This window comes from Lampris incognitus, chromosome 11 (assembly GCF_029633865.1).
Source record: "Lampris incognitus isolate fLamInc1 chromosome 11, fLamInc1.hap2, whole genome shotgun sequence".
In the NCBI taxonomy this organism is placed as follows: Eukaryota; Metazoa; Chordata; class Actinopteri; order Lampriformes; family Lampridae; genus Lampris; species Lampris incognitus.
Window position 1 is genome coordinate 30,757,108 of NC_079221.1, and position 26,015 is coordinate 30,783,122.

The window sequence follows — 26,015 nt, forward strand, 5'->3', positions numbered from 1 at the left end:
CTCTGTGTCTGTCTGCAGGAAAACACTACAAAAGTTGTGTACGGCCTTCATACTGCAACCTCCACCCTCTAACCAAAAAAGAAAAAAAAGGAAAAACTATATATGTGTGTGTGTGTGTATGTGTGTGTGCATATATATATATATGTGTGTGTGTGTGTGTGTGTGTGTGTGTGTGTGTGTGTGTGTGTGTGTGTGTGTGTATAGATGCAGGAAAAATAATACATAGCAGTAATACATACATAGCAGCTAATACATTAGCATCAGCTGCTGACGAGTGATATATATATATATATATATATTTGTGTGTGTGTGTGTGTGTGTGTGTGTGTGCTTACAGATCACAGGACTATCAGAGAGGGCTATTTTGCTACACTGGCATTGAGTTAGTAATCACTGATAGGGTTTTTACACTATCAGCTAGGCAAACACTTCTTTCATATGACTTTCTTTTTCAAATGAGTGTTGATGGACTTGTCTTAGGCATATTTTGAAGAAAAAAAATTACTAATGCTTACACATTAGAACCCAACTACAGCAGTAGCCATGGCAGAAGTCAACAATCCCTGCATCTATCCTGCTTATCAGGATTTTCTAAACAATCACTCGCTGGTAGGAGTGGAGCAGCAACAGTTCAGCAGCATTGCAGCAAGCCTGTGAATAAAAGTGGGACTTCCACAACAGATACTCCTGTAGCTTCTTAAAACTGGCAGAAATGCCAAGATCCAATTCAATCACAACGTAGCAGACCTTTGAAACACACGATTTCGACCAGGGCTCGTGACAGCTCTGCTTCTATGGCCAAAGTCCTAATAAATACATTTCAGGGCAAGAAGGTAAAGAAGGAGGAGAGGGAAAGGGAAAGAGAGGAAGGAAGGAGGGCGATCGAGGGATGTCCCCTCCTTCTCTTTCACAGCCTCTGGGTGAAGTTTTCCGGGAACACCCCTTTAACAGCATTTTCTTTGTTCTGAAGCCAGTCATCTTGTTTAAGCCCCATCAGCCAGCCCTCATCCTAAGTACACAAACAAACCAACCAACAAACAAACATGTAAAATCACTGTGAACTTCACAAACATCACATTGTCCCAGATTATAAACTTACATACCAATGAACATACTCACCTGAAACACTCACACAAACACACAAAAACATACACAAACACTTACACATGCAAAAACATACACTTGTACACAAACACACACACACCACACACACACAAACAATAATAAAGGTGTGTATGGGCTTGATTATGTGCATACATGATGACCACTTTTAGTAGCTCTGTCTATACTCGGGTTTGTGTGCTCACACATGCGGTCATACATATGATTATGTGTGAGCACACAAACCCAAAAACTGCATGCACACACACACACACACACGACACACACACATACACACGTGTAATCATGTTAGTGAGTGAATGTGTTTATGTGTTGAATGTGTGTGTGTGTGTGTGTTGCGCGCGAGCTGTGAGTGTGTGTGTGTGTGTGTGTGTGTGTGTGTGTGTGTGTGTGTGTGTGTGTGTGTGTGTGTGTGTGTGTGTACCTGTTCTTCAGGGTTGTCAAAGGGTGATCACTAGCACCACATCTCCAGCATTCATCTCCAGCTCATCTGAGTCATTGGCAGCGTAGTCATGCATCACCTGGACCTGGAGTATTGAAAAACACGTCAATATATTTTGTGCAGATATGTGTGTGTGAGAGAGAGAGACGAGAGAGAGGAGAGAGGAGAGAGAGAGAGAGAGAGAGAGAGAGAGAGAGAGAGAGAGAGAGAGAGAGAGAGAGAGAGAGAGAGAGAGAGAGAGAGAGAGAGAGAGAGAGAGAGAGAGAGAGAGAGAGAGAGAGAGAGAGAGAGAGAGAGTGTAGAGGAGATAGTTGGCCCCGAATGCTGGAATACAACGATGAGCCTTCTTCGGTGACAGAAGGTGTCCAGTTAATAAGGCTGAGCCCTCTAACAGAGGGTGGTAGCCTGATATCCTCTATGGTAAACCACTAACAGGTTTGTTGAGTGGGTTTGGACATAGATCAATGCATTATCTTGTTATCTTAATCAGTCTTCAGTGTTAATGTGTATCAGTAAAGGGCAAGTCAACATGTGCTTGTTTTATGGCAGATTTTGGGACCTTGTCAGCTGCATAGTCATTGCAGCACATATCAATCTAGTGTTAATAACATTGACAATATCTGTATTTTTCACAAAGACCTGAATAGTGTATTAATGCACTGGGTGATGTAGGTTTTTAAAAAAAATCTATTTATCTATCCATCCATCTATCCAGGCTTTGAAATTACCTTGTGCATAAAGCCAGGGGCAGAGCCTCTGGCTCTGACAGTGCAGGTGCAGCAGGTGCAGCAGGTGCAGCAGGCTCTGCAGGTGCGGCAGGCTCTACGGGTGCGGCAGGCTCTAACGGGTGCGGCAGGCTCTGCAGGTGCGGCAGGCTCTGCAGGTGCGGTAGAGCTCAGCAGACACTGGCTCTGCTGTTTCTGCGGGTGTCTAGACAGAAGTAGCATCATCATATCACAAATACTGTATGACAGGAGTTTGAATTCGCAAAAAGTCCTCAGCTCCAACTGTAAATGTCATATCAGTCAACTTCAAAATAAAAGCAAATGAAACTTGGCTGAAATATTCCAATTGGCACCACTGCATTTTTTTTCTGTCTTTCATAATTTGCAGGGGTATTTTTAAGGTGCTAGTTGTGCAAAAGTGTAAGCGACAATTCAGCTGCCCATTATGGCAAAAGAGTAACAGATGTAGACAAACTGCAGCATGCCATTAAGAGAGTCACATGCTAAAACATCTGGGAGTCTTGTAATTTACACCCAGTATAACGAACATCAGCTCTGCAGTCTGCACCCACCTCCTCTACTGCTGCTACGTCCTCAGCTGCTGGCGGGGTTGGAGCCATGTCACCCTGATAGAAGGCAGATAAAAATAAAGCGAGAGAGAGAAAGAAAGACAGAGAGGAAAGTGTTAGAGAGACAAACAGACAAGAACACAGACAAGACAGAGACAAAGACAGACAGAAGACATACACACAGAGCTGTCAGAACCTAACAAGGTAAACAAACTAGACTCAGACGGGAGCTGAATCACTTAGTAAGCTAAATGCTAAAAGCTAGGTGCCATTTAGAAAAACGCTATCCAGCAGAAGTTAATCGAGCATTTGTGTTTTTAATGCAGTTTCGTGGGTTTACTGAGATTAAATATCTGAAATATTACAGAGCGGATGTCTACCGACCCCATTCTCTATCTCTTTACCACTCTGCAATCCTACGTATCATCCCCCTCTGCCTCAGTGACGATGCATCCGTCCTTCAGGTCCAGATGCATGCTAAATCTCTCCATCTCACGTTTTTAATGTTTATCTCCACCTCTCTCAAGCCACCTCTTTTCTCCATCACTCCCTTTCTCCCCTGTCCACATTGCATCCTTTCCTCAAGAGTCGATGCATCCGTCCTTTTTTTCATCCAGATGCATACAACACTTCTCCATCTTTTGTCTCTTTCCCTTGTTACCTGACCCTCTCTCACTATCCCCCTCCGGTGCAGCTGGAGGGGCCTCCTCCTCTTCCTTGTGGGTCTCAGTTGGAGCCCTCGGCAGTGGGTGTCGTTTCAGCCTCAGCCGGGGCAGCCTCTGTACCCAGTTGCGTCTCGTCATCTCGCCCAGCCTTCTTGGGGCACGGCTATGGGGTCGTAACGAACCGGTTGGCTCCCGTCATCACCCCAGCCTTCAGTGGCGGCGCTACTGGGTCATAGCGGATGGGTTGCGAGCCGTCATCGCCCCAGCCCTCCGCAGCGGCTGCAACCGGATCATAAGCAGACAGGTTGCGAGCCGTCGTCCCCCCCAGCCTTCTGCAGCAGGAACCACCGGGTCGTCCGGCTGCTGGTTCTCCTCTTGCTGGGCACCGCTGTCCTCAGGCTGGGAGGCAGGTTTCGGGATGCAAGGGGTCAGGAGTTAAAAATGAAGGAAGGGTCGGGGAGTTGGGCATAAGGGGGCATTTAGGCACAAGAGGATTATAAAGGGGTTTAAGAAAGAAAATGTCAAAGTTAAAGACATTTTTGAGCAATAAAGGAGTCCGATATAGGGGATACGTATGGGTTTATTGATTACATTTCAAAGGAATGGGTACATATCAGTGGGGAAAGGTTTGGGCAATTGGTAAAATTATAAGCACAGTGGGGTTTCAAGGGAAATATCGATGATTTGGGGAATATAAAGACAACGTATGAGCAGATTGGTTGGTAAGGGCCAAGGTTCAAAAGGGGTCAAAAATTAGGGATTACGGTATTTAGAGAAAGTAGGGGGTTGGTAGAATATGATCAAAACAACATACAAGGGTCGGGATTGAGGGCATAAGAAATCAAGGGGTATTCAAATATATAAGGCATTTGAAAGTCATATGCCAAGTTAAGAGGCATGGGGTATATGGGCCAGTTGGAAAAGCACAAAGGAGGCCATGGAAAAACCAATGATAGGGATTTAACAGCAGCAAGTCATCATCACGACAATCATGAAGATTGACGGAGAAGTATAAATGATTGCCGGAGAGGAGATTCAAATCAAATTGATAAGAACAGATGAGGATAAAGAGGGGTGGCAATTAAGGCAGAAAAAACAACAACAACAACAAAAGTTAGGCTTCCCCCATCAGAAGACAGATGCTGGTTTTTCTGTGTATTGTATGTGTGTGTGTGTGAGTGTGTGGTTGGCGGACATGGTTGATATTCCCCCCGACTTTGCTGAGATGGAGGAAGAAGAAGGAGAAGGAGGATGCTTTGTAAGAGTAGAGGTGTCACATCTGTTTCTGAGCTGTTGTTTCATTTTCACAAGCTTTCATACAGCACAGCTGTATCGCTTGAAGACACGTCTCTCTTACAGCGGGACAGGATGGATAGAAAGGGTAAGTTAATGTTAAGACGTGAGGTTGCCCAGGAGCATGAGAGCAGGTTTGGGGATCAGTTTAGCTTTGTCATTTCCATCCCCAACCACCTGTGGCTCAGTTTTGTTTTTTTGTTTTTTTGCTTTCACCTGGAGCTGCAGATCACGTTTGCATCCATTTGGCAGCACATATTTGCCCCTCCTGGTAAGCGTTGTGCTTAATCCAATTAGGAGCACAACATGGTGCACGTGAAAGCAACCCACTGCAATGAACACAGCTTTTTCAGCTCTCGTGAGCAACTTCACACGACATCAAAAACAACAGTCGTCATCCCCCTGCGTGTCACATGTAACGTGGGCTGACATGTAAAGGGTACATGTGCTGTGGAACATGTGAACGGTCAGGAGATGGAGGGCAAACAGAAATGATGGAGGTCAAACATCCCTGAGGTCAATTCAATTCAAAAATCAACCCACCTACAAAAAAAAAACATTTTTGAATACATTTTCATAAAAGGGTTTCAGAAAAGTCAGTCATAAACCAAGATTGCAGATGAGATCATATATATAGCTAGAATGGTGCCAGTTCTATATACGTATCTTTCACATTTCTCGTGAGTTTAAACTGAATTGACCGTATCACCGATGTGGCTGAGGCCCATGGTCTATTAGTGCGAGAAGACAGCAGCCTCTTGACAGAGCAATGTTGTCATTATAGAAAACACTGGACGCATGGACATGACTAATGCACAAACAGATTTAGGCGACACCAGGCGACACCAGCAAACTTGGATCCGTTTCAGGAGAAGCTTCAAACATAGTAGTAGCCATTGTAGATGCCCCTACTGGGTATCTGCCCCTGGATTTGTTGTGTAGGACTCATCAAACAAATCCTTTAACTTCAACACGGTAGGTAGCAGTAGGGCAGCATGGAGATGGACCTCTATAATGGCTATGTATGCAGAATGGTCATGATGGATAATGATGATGATGATGATGATGATGATGATGATGATGATGATAATCAAAATGACTATGACTACGAAGACAAAAAAATTTACGACATAACTTAAATGGCAATATTATTGAAGCTGAGGATGGTGGCACTTACCCACGAGTCCCAGTTTGCAGACTGTGGAAAACCGAAGGCAACAGAGTGAGGAGAAGAGAAAAAAAGCCATTAAATCGATGCTGTAAACTCATGTAACAGTTTTTTTTTTTGGATCCCCCCCCTTTTCCTCCCCAATTGTATCCAGCCAATTACCCCACTCTCCTGAGCCATCTATTGCTCCGCCCCCTCTGCTGATCCAGGGAGGGCTGCAGACTACCACATGCCTCCTCCGATACATGTGGAGTCACCAGCGCTTCTTTTCACCTGATAGTGAGGAGTTTCACCAGGGGCACGTAGCACGTGGGAGGATCATGCCATTGCCCCCAGTTCCCCCTCCCCCCTGAACAGGTGCCCCAACTGACCAGAAGAGGCGCTAGTGCAGTGACCAGGACACATTCCCACATCCGGCTTCCCACCCACGGACACGGCAAATTGTGTCGGTAGGGACGCCCAACCAAGCCAGAGGTAACACGGGGATTCGAACCGGTGATCCCCGTGTTGGTAGGCAACAGAATAGACCGCCACACTACCCAGACGCCTTCCACCTAACAGTTCTACTCTATCTACATAGCATTCACTGAGATGTTTAAAATGCAAGACCCATGCTTTGAACCTGCACACCAACAGCAGGAACGTTTCAGCAGACCAAGAGTGTACACAAGCAAGGCTTTAGCAACAGGTAAGGACAGTCTTAATGGTGACATCTGTTTGATGTCTGGGCCTCAGGCCTCCACATTCACTTTGGGTAGTCTTTATAAAAGTAGTGCACTGCACAATACAGAGGCTGAATGAACCAAACACTGTGATCTGATGTTCAGCCCTATTTGTTGGAATATGTGCACAAATGAAAAAAAAACAAAAACAAACAAACAAACAAACTGAGAAAGATAATTTTACTTATGCTGTGGCACTGCTATTTGTTTCAAGAAGCTGGGAATGAGTTAAATTAAGATTATGGAAAGGTTTCTATTTTTCATTTATTTTTTATGCTGAAGGAAAATGAAGATTTTCACAAATAAATATATCCTGTTAGAGTAAATATTCAATTTTACAGTTCAGAGCATCTATTGCTGAAACAGTGTGGGTTGTAGATTATATTAACCAGACAGGGGACTATGTCAGATTTGCGGATTTGTTTTAAGAGAATTGTACTAACAGGCATTATTGATACTAGGCATTTGTTTGTATCGTGGTTGACAGCACTGGATACAAACATCCTCCCTATTCTTGTTAAAGAATAGAGTTTCCCATGCTACTATATAGCATGTATAGTTTGTAAAGTTACTTATGAGTGTTACTTTTGTTTGTTTGTTTCTTGCATGGTTAAATTCTGCCTTGTTTTGAGCCTAGCTGCTGCTGCACAATACAACTGCTCTATGGGGATTAAAGGGTTTATTTCATTTCATAATATCACACCTGTGAATGATCCATCCATCCATCCATCCATTATCTAAGCTACTTATCCCAGTTGGGTTCACGGGATGCTGGAGCCTATCCCAGCAGTCATTGGGCGGCAGGCGGGGAGACAACCTGGACAGGCTGCCAGGGCCGCGCGCGCGCACACACACACACACACCTAGGGACAATTTAGTATGGCCAATTCACATGACCTACATGTCTTTGTACTGTGGGAGGAAACCGGAGCCCCCGGAGGAAACCCACGCAGATACAGGGAGAACATACAAACTCCACACACAGGTTGACTTGGGATGACCCCCAAGGTTGGACTACCCCAGGGCTCGAACCCAAGACCTTTTTGCTGTGTGGCGACTGTACTAACCACTGCGCCACTGGGCCGCCCCTGTGAATGACAACACTCTCAATTGTGTTTTCTCCTGAGCAGGGTGAATACTAAACAGCACCTCAGCGATGCTCGGTCCCTGCTCACAGAGTGATTTTACAACGAATTTTGATTTTATACATAAGTGCTGAATTATTAAAAGAATGACTGTAGATTTTTAGATGTCAAGATTTTTTTTCCTTTTAATTCAGTGTGATTCATGCAATAAAAATTCTTCCAATAAATACTTTGGAGGATGAATATTGAGAGTTGTTGTTACAGAGGCTAAACTTTGCAGGTCATGGATTACTGTAATCCCGTTTGCTCACAAGAGTGATGAGTGATTTTTTTTTTGTTCAGGCCCAATACACGACCCATTTTGTCTTGTTTAAAAATAAAATTTTTACACTCAATCTAATGCAAGCTGCTTGCACTTTGACATGGTCTTCCTTATCGGGAAACACACATACCGAACCCGGGCCAGTTTTAGACAACCATTTTGGAATCATGATCCACTGAGAACCTTTTGCTGAAGCGTGCTGTAAAGTGGAAAACTCAAAGGATACAGGTGTACTTTGTTAATCTCCCATAGGGAAATTTTCCTTTTTGAATAGCAAGGTTTGCAGCTTTCTTGGGCCAGACAGAGTTTACAATCTTGCTCAAAGATATTTTGACATTGATATTTGAGGTTGGTAAGAGGCGATTCCCGATCACCATAAAGCTGTTTCTGTTGGGCTTAACAATGCAACTCAATGACTCCTTTGAAAGAGGTGGATCATCTTGGCCACCACAACTGCCAATCATATACTATTGAGACACTGGAAAAAAGAATACCCTCCTCCCTGTGAAGTGTGGGTTTACAACTATGGCTCAGCTGGCCAGCTATGAGAGGGTCTCATACTCTCGTCTGGAAAAGCTCGACCAATTTGAGCTTACCTGGGGCCCATTTGTGGCTTGGTCAGCAAGGACATAGGGGTGGAATTGTGTATTGGAACGCTGCATATGGTAGTGTTACTGAATTTTGAGAGGTAATTTTATTTATCTTTTTAATTATTATTATTATAATTATTATTATTTACTTGACTCACTGGATTATTTTGCTCCTTTTTTGTTGGGCACTTTACCTACCGTTGAGTGTTTCTTTTAACAAAGTTATTATTATTATTATTATTATTATTATTATCATTGGTATTATTATTATTATTATTATTTATTTTTCTGTGCGGTCTTTCTCTTTGAAAACGTTAATAAAATTGTTCGTTGCAAAAAAGAATAAGATATTTTGACATGTTGGGGATAGAGAAGCAAAGTTGGCTCCTCCAACTGAAGACAACTCACCAACCACTGAGCCAACCTGCCATGCTGCCCACGGGCAACACAAGTTAAAAACTCAACATTTTGCTAAAAACCTAGATTGCCTCATAGTTTACTACTATGTCGAGTTTACTGGTGAATTCTACTCACTAAAAGGTCATGAGCAATGCAGTATAAGGTAATATGTTTACCAAAAAAGCCACATTACATTAATGGTATCTTGCATGAAGTTTAGCATAACTTTCTCTCCAAATAAAAAGAACAGCATGCTGCAGGGCTGGTATGAGCAACAAGGACAGAGTCTTTGAACAACAGCTGTCCTGGAGTACAATGTTGTCACAATCAGCAGGTCTGTTGGTGACTGCAATATAATAAATCAAATTGCAGTATGTGCCTTTTAATCTTTTCACCCCTGACGAAGGGTTGCCACGCCATAGCTAACTTGCTAATGTCACAAATCAAAACTTCATGTCGTCTACCTGTACTGTATGTGCAGGCTGCACCCAGGCCAAAGATTAAAAAGTAGCTGAACACGTACTGAATACTTCAAATTATATGAGGAGTGTTTAATTAATCTCACTTTAAAGTGGGAAATGTTCACTTTTTAGGGCTCTTTACCAGTCTACCAACTTAAACCAAGCACACCAGTCACTTCAAGCCACTCCAGTAATAGTATCAGTGTTCAAGCATCCTTTTTTTTTCAGGTCTGTAGACAAAGAAGTGAGAAAAAGAGAAACGAGGTCTCAAGTCAAAGGTTCATGCCATGATGCACCTTAGGACTGCACTGTAGCACAGGAAGTGGTCACAAAAAGCTAGTTTCTACAGTTTATCATGCCACCATCCACCAGTCTTTTGGTGAACTGGACTGAAGCGGAGCAGGTTGTGCACTGCAGGCAATGACAAGTTTGGCAAGTGATTTCCTCTCATATCCAGACATATGGAGTGTGTCTCAACGTATTCAAAATCAAGATGCTGCATTGCCAGACAATGTTGCTGGTTTCAAATAATCCCACTTTTTTAAGGCTAACGATTTTTTGCGATTTTTTTTTTTGCAAAAAAAAAAAGCTACGTTATCATTAAAAACAAATGAAGGATCTTAAAGCCAGCAAAATCATGTGTCGATACAGAGAGATAAAAATCGGTCTGAATGCATCACTTGCCAGGGTAATCATTTTTTGCAGTGTAAGCTCTCTACAATCTATTTGTTCATGCCATAACTCATCCACCTGTGCGACCGTCGAGGCTTTGGTTGCTGCATTCAGAAAGTCCAGATCCATGTCCAATAGGTTGCTCACTGCGGGACTGTCAAACTGACAACAACAGGGATATGAGGGCTCATTGGCTAACGGGATGGTTCACAGAGGACATAGGAACAGAATGAAGTGGAACAGGGCAGAGTTGAAGAAGAAAAGAGGAGAACAGAGAAGAGAAGAATAGCAGTGCAATGTAGACAAAAGAGGAAAGAACAGAGGAAAGAAAAAGTAAAAGAATGGACTGCAGATTTCACTAGAGATAAACAGAGGAGATAAGAATAGAATAGAATAGAATAGAATAGAATAGAAGGAACAGGTCAAAGGTGACTCTAACTGAAGGCTCTGACCTGTGCAGGAGAGGACAGTGGGAAAGGTAAAGGGCTGTTCCGCTAGAACTAGAGCAGGTGGCAGCAGGCTAACCTGTGTAGGGGAGGTGATGCTAATATCAGGTGCGGCTGCAGCATCAAAGAGGTTGATGATGTTCTCTGTCTTCAGCTCCTTGGACGGGGTCACCTTGGGAGGTGGAGGCACTGCTGGCTTCAGCTAGGACAGTAGAGAGAGAGAGAGAGAGAGAGACGAGTGGGGGATGTTAAGGCTTGGAAATTATGTTTGGAAAATGAATAGAATTTAGTGGATGGGGTGCCTAATGAGGAGGATTGTCCTTGACAGAAGAGACAGAGTTAGTGTGTGCGTGTGTGTGTGTGTGTGTGTGTGTGTGTGTGTGTGTGTGTGTGTGTGTATGTGTGATTGCCACGTCTGTATTGGTGAACATGTACCTTAGATGGAGACTTAGGGATGGGAGGTGGTCCTCCTGGCCTGAGAGTATGATTCGTTTCATCTCTACCACTGATAGATAGATAGAGAGAGAGAGAGAGAGAGAGAGAGAGAGAGAGAGAGAGAGAGAGAGAGAGAGAGAGAGAGAGAGAGAGAGAGAGAGAGAGAGAACAGAAGATCAGAGGTGAGGCAAGGTAACAAAGGCGGCAAGCCATGAAGGGAGAGGCTTGCCAACACGAAACAAAGATGCTATGAGAGAAACATACCTAGAGAGAGGTGACATGAAGAAGAGAGGGTATGTCTTAATTGGGCATGCTATACAAGGGTCCAAGTGCAGAAAAGTTGTCGGTGCAAGCACTGCCATGCAAGGGAAGTGATCTTCCCATCCCACCTTCCCCTCCACCCCCTCAAACCTTCATCTCTCTCTCCCTCCCTCACATGCAAGCAGGCTCTTTGTGCCTCCCGTGACTGAAGCATTCATCATCTTGACCTGACACTGTCACAACAGCCATACAGTTGCAGACATTCAACGTGTTTGGCAGTACACTGATAGTTTAATTTTACACTGGCTTGCTTACAGCAACTCTTCCACAGCTCTGGGTCAACACATCAGTTTGTGTGAAAATTCGCAAGACCAAAAAAAAAAAAAAAAAACCCAAATACTGATCCTCTGTTAAATGCTCGCAAGCCTGCAGACTGACTGACAGATGGGCAGTCGGACAGACAGGTCAGTCAGACAGACAGACAAGAGTGTTGCCACCACAGTTACCATTGTTGCTGTTGTTTACCTCCTGTTTGCTCCCGATGACGTAGCGCCAAGGTTACCTGTCTTTCTGTAAGAGGGGGTAGGGGGCAGGCGTGAGGTCAGGTTAATTCAGGCCATGTCATACGACTCAGTCTTTCATGTAAGTTATGTGTGAAAATAGGTATTTTATTCCATTGTTCAGTCCTGCTATCTGGGAAATACGGGCTAGTTGATGAAAATTAATGACATTAAGATTTTTTCCCCCTTTTTCTCCCCAATCGTACTTGGCCAATTACCCCACTCTTTCGAGCCATCCCGGTCACTACTCCACCCCCTCTGCCGATTCAGGGAGTGTTGCAGACCACCACATGCTTACTCCGATACAAGGAGTCGCCAGCCGCTTCTTTTCACCTGACAGTGAGGAGTTTCGCCAGGGGGATATAGCGCATGGGAGGATCACGCCATTCCCCCCAGTTCCCCCTTCTCCTGAACAGGCCCCCCGACTGACCAGAGAAGGCGCTAGTGCAGCGACCAGAACACATACCCACATCCGACATCCCACTCTCAGACATGGCCAATTGTGTTTGTAGGGACACCCAACTAAGCGGCAGGCAACCCGGGGAGTCGAACTGGCGATCCCCGTGTTGGTAGGCAATGGAATAGACTGCCATGCCACCTCGATGCCCTATGACTACAAGAAAAAATCTGATGGATGTTCTGAGATGACATCAGCAGAGGTCTTAAATGTATCGGTCCTGCATTTATGCCCCATTAGTACGTTAACAGCCAGTTGTTAAAAGGACAGAGTAAGATCACCACCACAACTGATAATAAACAGTTTCCATGAGTCTAACAGAGGAAGATGAGACAGCGTATCCAACATTTTCTAAGCCTTTCCTTTCAGAGAGCATTGTCTTAATGTGGCATGAAGGGCCTGTAGTAACATGCACTTCAGTGTTAGCTGCCTTACATGGGTACGTCTTAAAAACGCTTCAAATCATTCCAGGTCTTAAAAACCACTACGGATCTAGGTAATCAGGATATGCATTCAACACCTATGTCTGTGTAAGCCCTTAAAATCAGTTCTTGGGTTGCAGCAAAGCTTTTGACCTCTCTCCAGGAAGAACGGCCTTAATGAGAATGATAAAAACAGTTTCACTTCTGTTTTACACCCATGGTTAGACTTACAAGTTTTTTTTCCCAAAAAAACTAAGAGAAATATATTCAATGCACACGATAGTGTGTGTTACATACTACTTTAATACTATGTAAATGAATCAACAGAAAAGAAAGATATACATTTAACACTAGGTACATCCCTGTATTTCGTACTTTAGATCGATCTTGATCTCTCTGCTTGTTTCATCGTTTATTGACTTCCATGTACTGGGTAAATGTCATGTCCAAAGAGTGGATAGGTACCTTGCTTTCCCCACCCTGTCCATCACTGTCAGCAGTGACAGACATCATAGTTAAACTGAGATGTGGAGGTTTGTACCTGGTGTCTGTTTCCTCCAGTTTCACCAAGACATCATTTAAATCTTGGTCCAACTGCAGAGAGGAGAGAAGATTTTTTTTAAATCAGTTTATATGAACATGGCTTATTATTTGATTACAGTTACAGAGTAATGAAGTCCGGAACTGTGAGACAAATAAATAAACAAGTGAATGAATAAATAAGTGGCCCGTTTGCACCAAAAGCGCCAAGGTTTGAGTCTGATCCTACTTAGAAGTCAGTTCAAATTAAATGGTGTTGGACAGTTTTTCCCACATGTGGGGAAAACTGCTTGAAAGCGGGAAAAAAAAAGTGGCATTGATAGAAAACCCGCATCGTACGGCTGGCTTGCAGATGGAAGACATGAAGTGCAAGGTAGAAGATAATCGATGTGGCCAAGCTTTAACTTTATCTCCTACACACAATGGAACAAACTGGCCCATTTCCTTTTTCTTTTTTCTTTTTTTTTTTACTTTGCAGGGCTTCTATAATTGAGTGTTTTGTGCCTTTCATAGAAAAGTACTTTTTACATACTATAATGTTCTGGTTGTGCCCTTGTCAGTTATGCATTAGTCTACATGGGCTGTCATTACCTGCCTAATGTATTTAAAAAGCCTGTTTTAAACTAGTTTGCATTGCTGTCTTGTCCAATTTCAGAGATAAATGGCCCACTCAAACTTCAAACTGCTCTTTTGTACTTGTATGAGTATATAAACCACATATAAGAAAGAAAAAAGTCATAAATTGTTCTCTTTAGGTTACATTAAATACGTCAAAAATGTCCCTACACAGTCTGTCAAAGTTAAAAAAAATTAAAAAAAAATCAGTCTTGTGTGTTTGGTTTGTACATGAGACCAAGAAGTGTAAATATATTTAGATTTAGATTCTATCATAGCCTTCTACTTTTGCACTTACTGGCAGAATTCACCATCAACTGTACGTTGCAAAACTATGCCCCCCCCCCATTTTTCCCCCTTTCCCTTTTCATTTTGGCTTATGTTTTTGAAAATGAGCATTAGATTTGCATACAAGTCTTACCCGACCCATTTCCTTGTGGAATTTCTCCTCAAAACCAGCCAAACTCTGAAAGGTACTGACATAGAACCCAACACGGCTAGAGAGAGAGAGAGAGAGAGAGAGAGAGAGAGAGAGAGAGAGAGAGAGAGAGAGAGAGAGAGAGAGAGAGAGAGAGAGAGAGAGAGAGAGAGAGAGAGAGAGAGAGAGAGAGAGAGAGAGAGAGAGAGAGAGAGAGAGAGAGAGAACAAAAGGAACAAAGAGAACAGAATCATTCGTGGAGTAAGATAGGGCTGTAATCTTAGCCCCCACACTATTTAATACATTAATGAATTAACAAAACAAACAGAGAATTTCCCTACACCCAGACTGAAATGACAAGACACCGAAATAAAATGTCTCCTTTATGCCGATGACATGGTCTGTCCACCACAAAAGAGGGGTTACAGTAACACTTACCAGAAGTGGAAAAATACTGTCAAACCTGGGCCCTGACACTCAACCGACCCAAAACAAAGCGCTCATTTTTCAGAAAAGGTCCAGACTACAGATAAACAATACCGGTTTCACTATTGAAAATAAACTTATGCAACAAACAACTCATTGTACATATTTAGGACTGGAAATCTCAAACACAGCTTGGTTGTGAATGAACTAAAAGGACAAAGCATAAAGGGCTTTCTATGCCATCAAGAGGTCAATAAACACTGAACTACCAACTGGAACCTGGCTCAAAATATCTAACTCAGTCATCAAACCCACTGCATTATATGGCAGCGAGGTGTGGGGTACACAAACCCAACAAGACTGGACAAAATGGGACAAGCATCCCACTGAAATCCTGCATGCAGAGTACTGCAAAATTATCCTGCAGGTGTAGAGAAGAGCTCCCAACTCTGCATGCAGAGCTGAATTAGGCAAATATCGTCTACTGTTAAATATTCAAAAATGAGCCTTAAATTTCTGGAATTATATTAAAACATGCAGCCCACTCTCCTTTTCCTACAAAGTCCTATGGTGCCAGGAGTTTAACCCACAAAAGAGTCCCCTCTGCCTACTTGTACTGAGGCTGGGAAAACCGTCAACTACTCAGGTCATTACACCATAACCACTTCAGCTTCAGGACACATGCACTCAGAAGATTAGACCCCAACCAAATCATGATGAAAGAAAAAATAAAAATACAGAGATAACTGAACAGAACTAATAAAATGCCAGAACAAAATGTAAAAAATATGTAGCCCTAAATAGACAGTGCACTGTGGCATCCTTCTTGACCACAGTGTGTGATACAAAACTGAGGAGAACACTGACTAAGTACAGACTAAGTGAACACAACCTGGTAGTGGAAACAGGCCGGCACAGACAGACCTGGCTATCCAGAAAGGAGAGGTTGTGTTCTTACTGTGACCAGGAACAGTAGAGACACAGCGCCACTTCCTAACTCACCACAACCAATATCCAAGTCCTAGAGACCAATGTTTTGCAAAAACAATAAAAATATAAAGTTCCTCTTTCTAAGTGACTCAGAGAGACTTCGAGTCCTACTGGGAGAGAGGGAAGACTGCACTGTGTCCCACATGGCCAAATATTAATGTTTGTTCATTTAATAATAATAATTATTAATTAATTTATTATATTTTAATATCTTATGTCACTCCTACCCACCTTCCATTGTCCCATTGTTCTCCATGCCCTTTTTATTGTTATTGTTTATTTTGTTTATTTGTGTTTATTATGATTGCATAATTTGTGTAAATATGCTTTGGCAACATTGTATTGTATGCAGTCCTGCCAGTCAAGCCACTTGAATTGAATTGAATTGAATTGAATTGAATTGAATTGTGTGTGTGTGTGTGAGAGAGACAGAGAGAGAGCGAGAGAGAGAGAGAGAGAGAGAGAGAGAGCGAGAGAGAGAGAGAGAGAGAGAGCGAGAGAGTGGAAAAAGTAAAGAAAGTGATGTGAGAGAGAGCAATGGGAAGAGAGAGAGCAATGGGAAGAGAGAGTATGGGAAGAGAGGCAGGCAAGTGTCAGCTACCATCTAGGGTTCAACATATATCAGGTACGTCTAATGACTGTCACCCTATTCAGTGGGATAAATTAGTTTAATAGTCTGCAATTGCAAATGAAATCTTGGCATCCAACCGTCCTATTATGTTTTCATTAATCCATTCTTCCATCGATCTATCCACTGGTCCATCCATCAATCCCTCAGTCTATCCATCAACTCCCCCAACAGCCTTGTAACATTTACTGTTTATCTAGCCACTAATTTATCAGTCAGTCGACATAAGCATTTATCCACTTATCTGTGAAGAGAGTAGCTTATTCTGGTGGTTATCAGAATATAGCGTACATTTATACGGTGTAAGCTTACACACACACACACACACACACACACACACACACACACACACACACACACACACACACACACACACACACACACACACACACACACACACACACACACACCTGTTCCAGAGTGAAGGTAACTCTTCTTGTAGGTCCACATTTATCTCCTCGAACACTTTCTGTGCTCTCTCCAACTCCTCCTCCGCCTGAAACACAGACACAGAGTTGTGTTTGTGTGTGTGTGTGTGTGTGTGTGTGTGTGTGTGTGTGTGTGTGTGTGTGTGTGTGTGTGTGTGTGTGTGTGTGTGTGTGTGTGTGTGTGTGTGTGTGTGTGTGTGTGTGTGTGAGTGAGTGTGCTCTCACCATTACATAGGTGAGCTGAATACTGGGCAGCAGTAATACCACCTACAGAACTAGTCTGACCTATTAGTAGATGAATTATCTGAATGTTAACTCAGGTGGATAAACCAACTATGATGTGGATGTTTGAAAGTGGAATGACCAAGCAGCCCACCTCAAACACAGGTCACATACAGAATCAAATACAGCAAGAAAAGTTATGATACAACATATTATTATAAATTTGCATATTAGTATAGAGTTACAGTTATTAATATGTGCAGAGATACTTCACAACATGTTTAGATGCCCTAGGGGTTTTTTGGGGGGGGGGGGTTTCCCCTCTTAAAATGTTCTGTTTATGTACTCGTGTCTTTTTGTTGAGTATCCAGTCAAGACCACTTCATAGTCTGCAGGGCTGAATGGCAGTCAAAACTTCAATATGAAGTTGAGTTTATTGCTTCTTGCATTTGGTTGTAATGAAATTTGAAATTTATCTTTCCGTGGACAATGAGCATATGTTGAAGTAAATCTTCGCTTTGTTTTCCTGTAGGTTCCCCCCCCCTTTTTTTCTCCCCAGTTGTACCTGGCCAATCACCCTACTCTTCTGAGCTGCTCCAGTTGCTGCTCCACCCCCTCTGCTGATCCAGGCAGGGCTGCAGACTACCACATGCCCCTTTCGATACATGAGGAGTCACCAGCTGCTTCTTTTCACCTGACTGAGGAGTTTCACCAGGGGGACATAGCGCGTGGGAGGATCATGCTATTCCCCCCAGCTCCCCCTCCACCCCAAACAGGCGCCCCGACCGACCAGAGGAGGTGCTAGTGCAGCGACCAGGACACATACCCATATCCGGCTTCCCACCCGCAGACACGGCCAAGTGTGTCTGCAGAGACGCCCGACCAAGCTGGAGGTAACACGGGGATTCGATCCAGCGATCCCCGTTTTGGTAGGCAATGGAATAGACCGCTACGCTACCTGGACACCCTTTCCTGTAGGTTTTGAAGATGCTAACGTATTGCATGCCTGGTCTTAGCAAAAAAGGACAGCCTATGTTGCTGACAAGGAACCTCGCCTGTATTGATGGTCATTGCCTCTGGTGGTGTACCTGACATGAGTTTGTACCTGGCTCCTGGACAGACTGCTCTGGGCAACGTTGTGAGCAGACAGAATGCCCTGGGCCCAGCCTGGAGTGGCTCTCTCCAACAGGGAGGAGGGCTACGAGAGAGAGAGAGAATGGAATTAGGAGGAGCACGTGAGAGGAAAAGAAAGATGGAGTGAAAGAGAGAGAAGAAAACAAAATGTACATTGATAAATGTTACATGTTACAAAAGGTGAGTGAATGATGAAGATAGAGTTACAACCACTATGTCTCCCACTACAGTTGTCGTTGTGCTGCACAAACACACTACCTTTGTAATTTTGATGCCCCCGTCCTTTTTCTTGGTCTTGTGCGTGGTAGCATAGTTGTGTCTGGCGCTGTCAAAATCCACCAGTTTTCTGTCTCTTTTAGCGATACGGGCCTGAAGAAAAGAGAGAAGCCACATCAGGCCTTCGTAGTCCTCAGTTAACGGGCATTTCTTAAAGTCACGGTCATGCAGGATGATCACAGTTGTGCTCAGTTGATCAGCAGTAACATTAATACATTAACAGTTAACTGTCCGTTAACTAAACACATTAATGTTTTTGCTAAATGTGGTATGATTTCTGGATGTCATGAACATACAGAAATCTGGATAGAGGAACTATAAATATTCCCACTTTAGATGGTCAGGACAGCACAGGCTCACAATATGTATTTCGCCAGGATAGTAGCATCAAAGCATTTATGCATTTCATTGCATAAATATTATATTAATATCTATTGCATTGCATTGATAACTTTAATTACATTACAATTAAAGTCCCTTTTAGAAAAAAATAGTTTAAAAGATGACAACGACCTTGCCATTGTGAGCTCCTCAGGATGTACTGGAATTGTCTTATTACTAGCCCTTTATCCAGAACTAAGACCTTATTCTCAGCGTCTCCAGTCAGAAATACTGTACCTTGATATCCGGGAACTGGCCCAGGTAGGTATCCATTGAGATGAGGGCATGATCTATCAACTTCTGGTGGTAGTCAGTCCACAAGACATCACAATCCTATAGCGCGAGCGCGCACACACACACAGACACACACACACACATACACACACCATTTCTAAAGCTTTTTTAGTATAAATGCAAGTCTGCTGGTATGTTACAGGTGTTATTCTAATACATTTTGATATACTGTAGATTAATACTAAATATGTACTGTAACCTATCTCACTAATTTGAGGGTGTGCTTCAGCCTGCCGGCAGTCTGCATAGGGTGAGGTTTGCCCCTTTTTATCCAAATGTGCCAGGTGAGATTAATCAGTCCTAAATCCACTTCAAGCTGACCAAGCTGAGAGAGGTTTAAAAACACAGTCAGTCAAATCCACCCCACATTTTCCCCCAGAACTACAGATTTATTAAAGTTTTGCAGACTTTCTAGTTGTAGGACATAATGTAATGTAAAAATGAAAGAATAGCATTGGACATTAGCGCTCTACTGCTAGTACATATGGCGTAGCTCCATTTCTCACTAGCTAGCCACAGGTCATAAGCTTAGCAACAGGCTGTATATAGTATAGGCAGTATCTAGTGTTAATGTATAATGCAATTGTATATTTTGTTATTGTATACATTATGTGATGATGAATTCAAATAAAACCAACTACTACGAGCAATGCTTGGTTCTCTGTTCGTGTGTTCGTGTTAATGGGTTGGTTCACCCGTGTACATTATTCTTAGCAGTGCAGCACCCAGTGTGTGAACACTGTATGATCCAGTCACAGTATCCACAGATGTTCTATTGTACAGATGTTCAGCTGCTAGTTCTTGATTTAGCACTGTGTGCAAGACGATATAAGATGTCTACACCCCATTACAACTCAGCCCGCTTGTGATTCCTAGAAATGCAGATATTATGAGGTGCTTCAGTACTGTTTTCCAGATCTTCTTAGACATTCTTAGTCTTACTACTGTACGGGTGTTGCATTACAGGACTTTAATGATCTAAAGAGGTGTGCAGATGTGCATGTACACACAAACACATGCACGTACACATTCATATATACACACTGGTATGTCTCTCAATCTCTCTGTCCCTTTCTTATACGTATGCTCCTTATGCACAGAGGATTTCAACGTACCCTGCTGAGGGGAAGAGCCATGTTCATGCATGCATGTATTTGTACTTGGGGACCACCTTGGAGACCACTCTGTCCTTGTCATCCCGCTCCTAAACGTTCACCTCTCAGACGTAACTTATTCTCTTTCCTTGCCTGTCTTACTTTCTCTCTTTTTGTGTTTTTAAACGAACAAGTGAAACAGTTTCTCGCCTCAACAATGGAATCCACTTCGTTCTTGCCCTCCCAGTCCGGCTCGTACATATCAGCAAGACATGCCTGCAGGTTGTTGGAGGATTCGTGCATAGCTGATGACATAAGAGCACACGCAGTCACATACACAACAATGTACCATTATGTGTGTACACACACACACGCACACACACGCACACACACGCACACACACACACACACACACACACACACACACACACACACACACACACACACACACACACACACACACACACACACACACACACACACACACACAATAATGCTCCTACAAGAGTTATGGCAAGTGTTACAACGATTTTGCCAAAGTGTTAATTGTTCTCTGTTAAATAACTGGATGACATGAAGTGTCTATAGTCACTTTGGCACAGTATTTCCATGTAAGACAAAACAAACCTAAACAAAGCAAAACAAAACAAAACAAAACAAAACAATAATGATGCTGAAAAGTTGAGTTTCATATTCCCCCTATACCTAACCCATTTGCACAAACATGCACAAACATAAATATGCACATGTGAATATACGCGTATGTATGTATGTACTGCAAAGTATGTTCGTGCCATGGTCTGTGCATATGATAGTTTGTGCAAGCCTTTTTGTATACATGCACAATCACATGTGTGTCTGAACCTAGTGCAAGAAAGCATGCATTTGTCACCTTTCACTGCTTCAAGATAGGCCCTCAGGTCCTTCTGCAGTTTACTGCCCTCCGCCTTGGAGTGAAACATCAAGGTCACAGTTCAGATCACAGAGCAGCGTTAAGGACAGGGTGTGTTACTCGCCTTCTGCAATAATATATTCTGTTCTGATGCAAATCTTCCTCAGTGCAGAGGGTACAGAGTTAAATGGCAACGAAAAAGTATTGGTTTTTTTTTGTTTCTTAACCCACTGATTATGTGTTTAAATTCTATTCTGCTGGTTATCCAAGTCCTTTTCTAGCAGGCGTCTCCGTGCCGTGATGTCCCACGACAGACTTACATATTGTTTGTTGAAGTTGATGACGCCCTCCTCAAAGGCAACATCTTTGGTTTCGTCTGCTTTGCCAAGCTTCTGAAGCACCTGTCACTCAAACAAAAAAAAACAAAGACCAAGAACAAAACCAATTAGCTAAAAGACGGACAGCAGCAGCAGCAGCAGGTGGTTTCATATATCAGCCAGCTTGTTAAGGGTTAAAAAGGGAAATGGCGGAGGAAACTTTTGAGAAAACTTGATTCTATTCTACACGGTTAAGGCCTTATGATGGCGTCTATGAACGTCGCCATGCATATTTGTCTGCCTGCACGAGTTTCTGCCTTCTCCTCTCTACGAGGAGTCACATAACCCTAGCCGTGCACTGTCGAGTAGCGCCCCCTTTCAGCCATTTAAGGTACAACACGCAGGTGCATAAAAGCAGATAGGGGCCGTGTGAAGACGTATTTCGTTCTAAAATGGCAATAGACACAATATATACATATATATATATGTATATATATATATACATATATATACATATATATGTAAGTCACTAAAACACTCTGACAACACTCAAACAATGTGGCCTGTCAGTAAACTAAATACTCATCTGCTGCATCCTTGCAATTGGAGTGTATGCAGTCTACTCCACTGCAGTATCCTCGTGTGCATGACATTCCAAAGCTATTTACAAAGTGCACAAGGCTATCTCTTAAAAAGACGACCCCCCCATCCCTAGAAATAGCACCCGAGCTCTTAATATTATGGTGTCGTGATACGACGCTGCGACTCCGTGGGGGGAGCACGACGTTGGTGCATCGGGTTATAAACGATGAAGGCTTGCAGGCCTGCGGGATCATTTCCCATCAACGAGACTGGCCAATGCACGTCCTGTTACCTTTTCCTGCGCCCTGGTTAGTTTTTTCTGCACGTTACTGGCCACTTTCCCCGCAGTCAGCCCCTTCCCCAAATTGAGCTCAGCCATCTTGTAGCGTAGATCAGCCTTTTTTGGATACGAACGGGATGAAAATAACACCAGCAACGATCGTTCGGACCGCTACGACAATCTATTGGACAGATGCATCAATGTCCGGCTGGGAAATAATGTCGATAGCTGTGTGATTTTTGTGTGATCCGTAGCCTTAGGGATGTCTGTACAGATGCCTATATGCTCCAATACTGAGCTGTCCAGCGTCCGTGACAGAGGAGGAGGGGGATGCGCTGTCAAAGATGCTCTTAAAGGTACAGACGCGCCACAGATGCTGCTGCGCAAATCCAGCCATGTTCATACATAGGTATAGGAGCTGCGAAAAACAAAATTGGAGATGCAATGAGAACAGGCTTTGACCAAAGCATTGTCAGAATGAATGACACTGTGTATCATTAAATATATATATATATACAAATTAATATGAACCTTATGCTTTTAACCCCAGTGGGCGGATCTCGTCCAATGATAACATCAAGCAAGCCACGTATAAGAAAAAATAAGATAGCCCAGAGGTGTCGTTTCAGGTATCTATTTAGTACCTAGCATTGACATTTCTGATATCTTTGGTAAGGCAAGCCAGAAGACGCTGGTTCCAAACCAAAACTAAATTGCGGCGCTCACACAATTCAAAACTTTGGTGGTGATGTTGGACTCACAGCTGCAAATCAGAGAGCCTTGGCTGTTCTAGGTGTAGCTTTCCTCTAAATTTACTGTGTTAGTGCCATTTTTGTCCCTTTGACACAGGCAACAACACATTATAATTTGGCCTAAGACACCTCTGTTCTAAATTACCCTTATTAACCAGTAGATGGTGGTGGTGGCCAGCTGACCATATTTCCAAGGCTCTACTTGAGACGGGGTGTCTTTTGTTTTGTTTTGTTTTCCCCCCGGAAAGGGTTGCAGGGACTGACGGAGGACTGGGGCTGGACAGGTGCCAAGGGGCGGGGGGTGGGTGATGTCTGACGACGCCACATGAATCACTCAATCAAACTTTCAAAGTCTTCTTAGTGTGAGAACTGAGACTGGGACACACTACACAGCCCGATCTGAGGATGTGCATATCCAAGGAGCTTCTCTCATGTCGACTTTGTTTAGGCACAAAACACGCGCATTAGAAACAACTACACTCTCATGTCGGTGTGGAAATTAAAGTTGCGGCTGTTTTTATTTTGCAGCTCTTCCAGTTTGTTCTGTCAAGCTCCTGTGTTGTGCTCCAGCACTTCTTTCCCCCTTGCACAAACCCTATGGATAGTTTCGCTGCTCTGCTTTTTGTTATCTATAAGGAGAAAATCACGTTCAAGGTGGTTTTGCAGTCATGCACGTGGACCGGCCCTCGCAGAGCCCGCTGGCTGAGAGGTAGCAGGTGTCGTAGCGTTTGGTCGGGGCGCTCTCCAGGGTCCTGATCCATCACTCGGTCTCTTGTGCACGGTGCTGAAACCAACAGCCGAACAAAAGGCTCTCACAACGCGGGTGGGCCCTCGTTGTACTTTTATAAACCGTTGCGCCCAAACTGAGGTTGTGATGCGACCCAGAGTGTAGGAAGATGGCACCGTATAGATTAAAAAAAAGAAAGAAAAACACACATTTCAGAGAACCCACTTAGTTCCTGCGCTGCGCTCAGGAGTGCGTCATTCTGATGAATCTGAAAGCATTTTAAGCTTGACCCGTGTTTCCCTCCATATTTGTTATCATACTCGCCAACACGTGTTGTAATAGCTTTTAGCTGGGAGAAATGTCCGCCTCGCTTGTTGAATCTGGAGAGCCTTCCCTTAGGGCCGATGCTACACACTACTGTTACAGCGTTAAAGGGTCCATATATAGCCCTCTCCTTTGTATTCCACCCCCCCCCCCGCGCGCATTCTCTCCTCCTTCCGCCCCCCCCCACACACACTCTCTTTATTCCCGACAATAACAACATTTGGCCACGAGTCACCAAGCCTATTCTTTCACACATATCACGTGAAGGGCTCCCCGTCTTGCTGTGGGAATGGTTTAACCCGTTACTGTGTGTGTGTGTGTGTGAGAGAGAGAGAGGGGGGGGAGAGGGAGGGAGAGAGAGAGCACAAAGGGGCGCAGCGGCGCTGAAAGGGATACATGTAGATGGGGGACTGAGAGAGAAAACGAGTGATGGAAACATGGAATAAGAAACGGGAGGGTTTCGCGTCTACATCCTCCGCTCCGGTGTTTGCCTTAAGGAGCCTACTGCATGGCGGGTGATCACCACGGCTGTCCGCCACCGCAGAGAGAGAAAGAACCGGGCGTAGGGAAGGGGAAGGAGTTGAGCGTTGTTTTACCTCCTCACTTCAGGAGTTGTTCACACGAGGAGCGTGGAGGATCTCTGAACATTGTTTTCTTTGTTTTTTGGAGCGAACCGGGTTCACTCAGATGGCAGTTTCAGCGTCCTCCAGCTGACAAAGGCAGATATTTTGAACTATACGACACATTCCACAACGTGGTGCATCTTTTCTTTCTGAGGTGAGTGAGTTTTATTCACCCCACACAAAGGTGGTAACGTTGGGGCCAAAGACACACGTAGCTATGTGTCCACAATTCCTCCGGAGACAGCTCTTCTGAACGCTTCCATGTTGGTGTGCGTGAAGTCTGGATGAAGAGCCGTCTCCGTTTCCAGCTACAAAACGCTTGCCCCGCCAGCGTCGCCCATCGCCGCCGCCGCCGGTTTTAATGGAGCCAACAAGAACAAAAGGGCTGACGACTCTCGCGGCTTTGCTGTTGTTTTCGCTCTATTGTCTTCGCGTCGCGCGGCTGAACGGCAGATTGGGCGCCAGCGCCGAGGACGTGACGGCTGCGCATGCACGGCCTCTCGCGGATGCGTCGTCGCGCGTGCGACGGTTAATAATCGACAGAGGCTTTAAACTTTGAATGCGATGCCTGCGTGCCTGATTGGGTCGAACAGCGTGTCAACACGGGGGAACCAAACTGATTAGCGCTCCATCAGTAAGCGAGAAGTCACGTGGTCTTTCAGAGACTGTCTAAATAGGTCCACGTCCACTCTCCCTCTCCCTCTCTCTTTCTCCCTCTCTTTTTCACTCTTTCTCTCTCGCGCGCGCGCGCACGCGCTGACACTGATTTTCTTGTTTTGTTCTCGATGTTGCCTGCGTAAATGTCACTTATTTCGATACTGTTAGAATTGACTCAATATTGTCATAATTAATTTGATGGGAGCTACGCAAAAGGATACATTTTTGCTTCTCTCTCTCTCTCTCTCTCTCTCTCTCTCTCTCTCTCTCTCTCTCTCTCTCTCTCTCTCTCTCTCTCTCTCTCTCTCGTCGAACCCATTCTGCTCCACTAAAAGCATATACAATAAAACAAGCTTCATAATTAGTAGTGTCTCTGAGCGAAGACAGAATAATTATAGGTAGTGAGCTTATCGGTCTAACCGGAGAGGCTCCTCCATCTTTTCCCCCCTTTTGTTGAAGATGATGATTTAGTCTGTTTTACTAGCAGCAATCCCTACTAAGATGCTGCTACCGTTTTGCATATACGAGTGGGTTTGGGCTTCCGTAATTGCATGTGTATTTTCACGACATTAGATAGTCATGTGAATTTACCTCCGTCG

The 26,015-nt window shown here is 43.9% G+C and overlaps 1 protein-coding gene across 1 annotated transcript; it reads right to left on the reverse strand.

Annotated features, from left to right (window-relative positions):
• Window positions 1-907: 907 nt before the first annotated feature.
• Window positions 908-22,432, reverse strand: LOC130120351 (myc box-dependent-interacting protein 1). The gene is given in 24 exon segments (XM_056288899.1): window positions 908-1,009; window positions 1,547-1,567; window positions 1,569-1,649; window positions 2,293-2,494; window positions 3,525-3,595; window positions 3,597-3,662; window positions 3,664-3,743; window positions 3,746-3,824; window positions 3,826-3,846; window positions 3,848-3,922; window positions 5,994-6,014; window positions 10,314-10,397; window positions 10,761-10,883; window positions 11,117-11,186; window positions 13,358-13,410; window positions 14,393-14,468; window positions 16,844-16,929; window positions 18,189-18,281; window positions 18,476-18,586; window positions 19,112-19,207; window positions 20,473-20,567; window positions 21,155-21,209; window positions 21,475-21,555; window positions 22,346-22,432. Coding segments are annotated over 24 exon segments (1,929 nt in total).
• Between the last annotated feature and the right edge of the window lie 3,583 nt (window positions 22,433-26,015).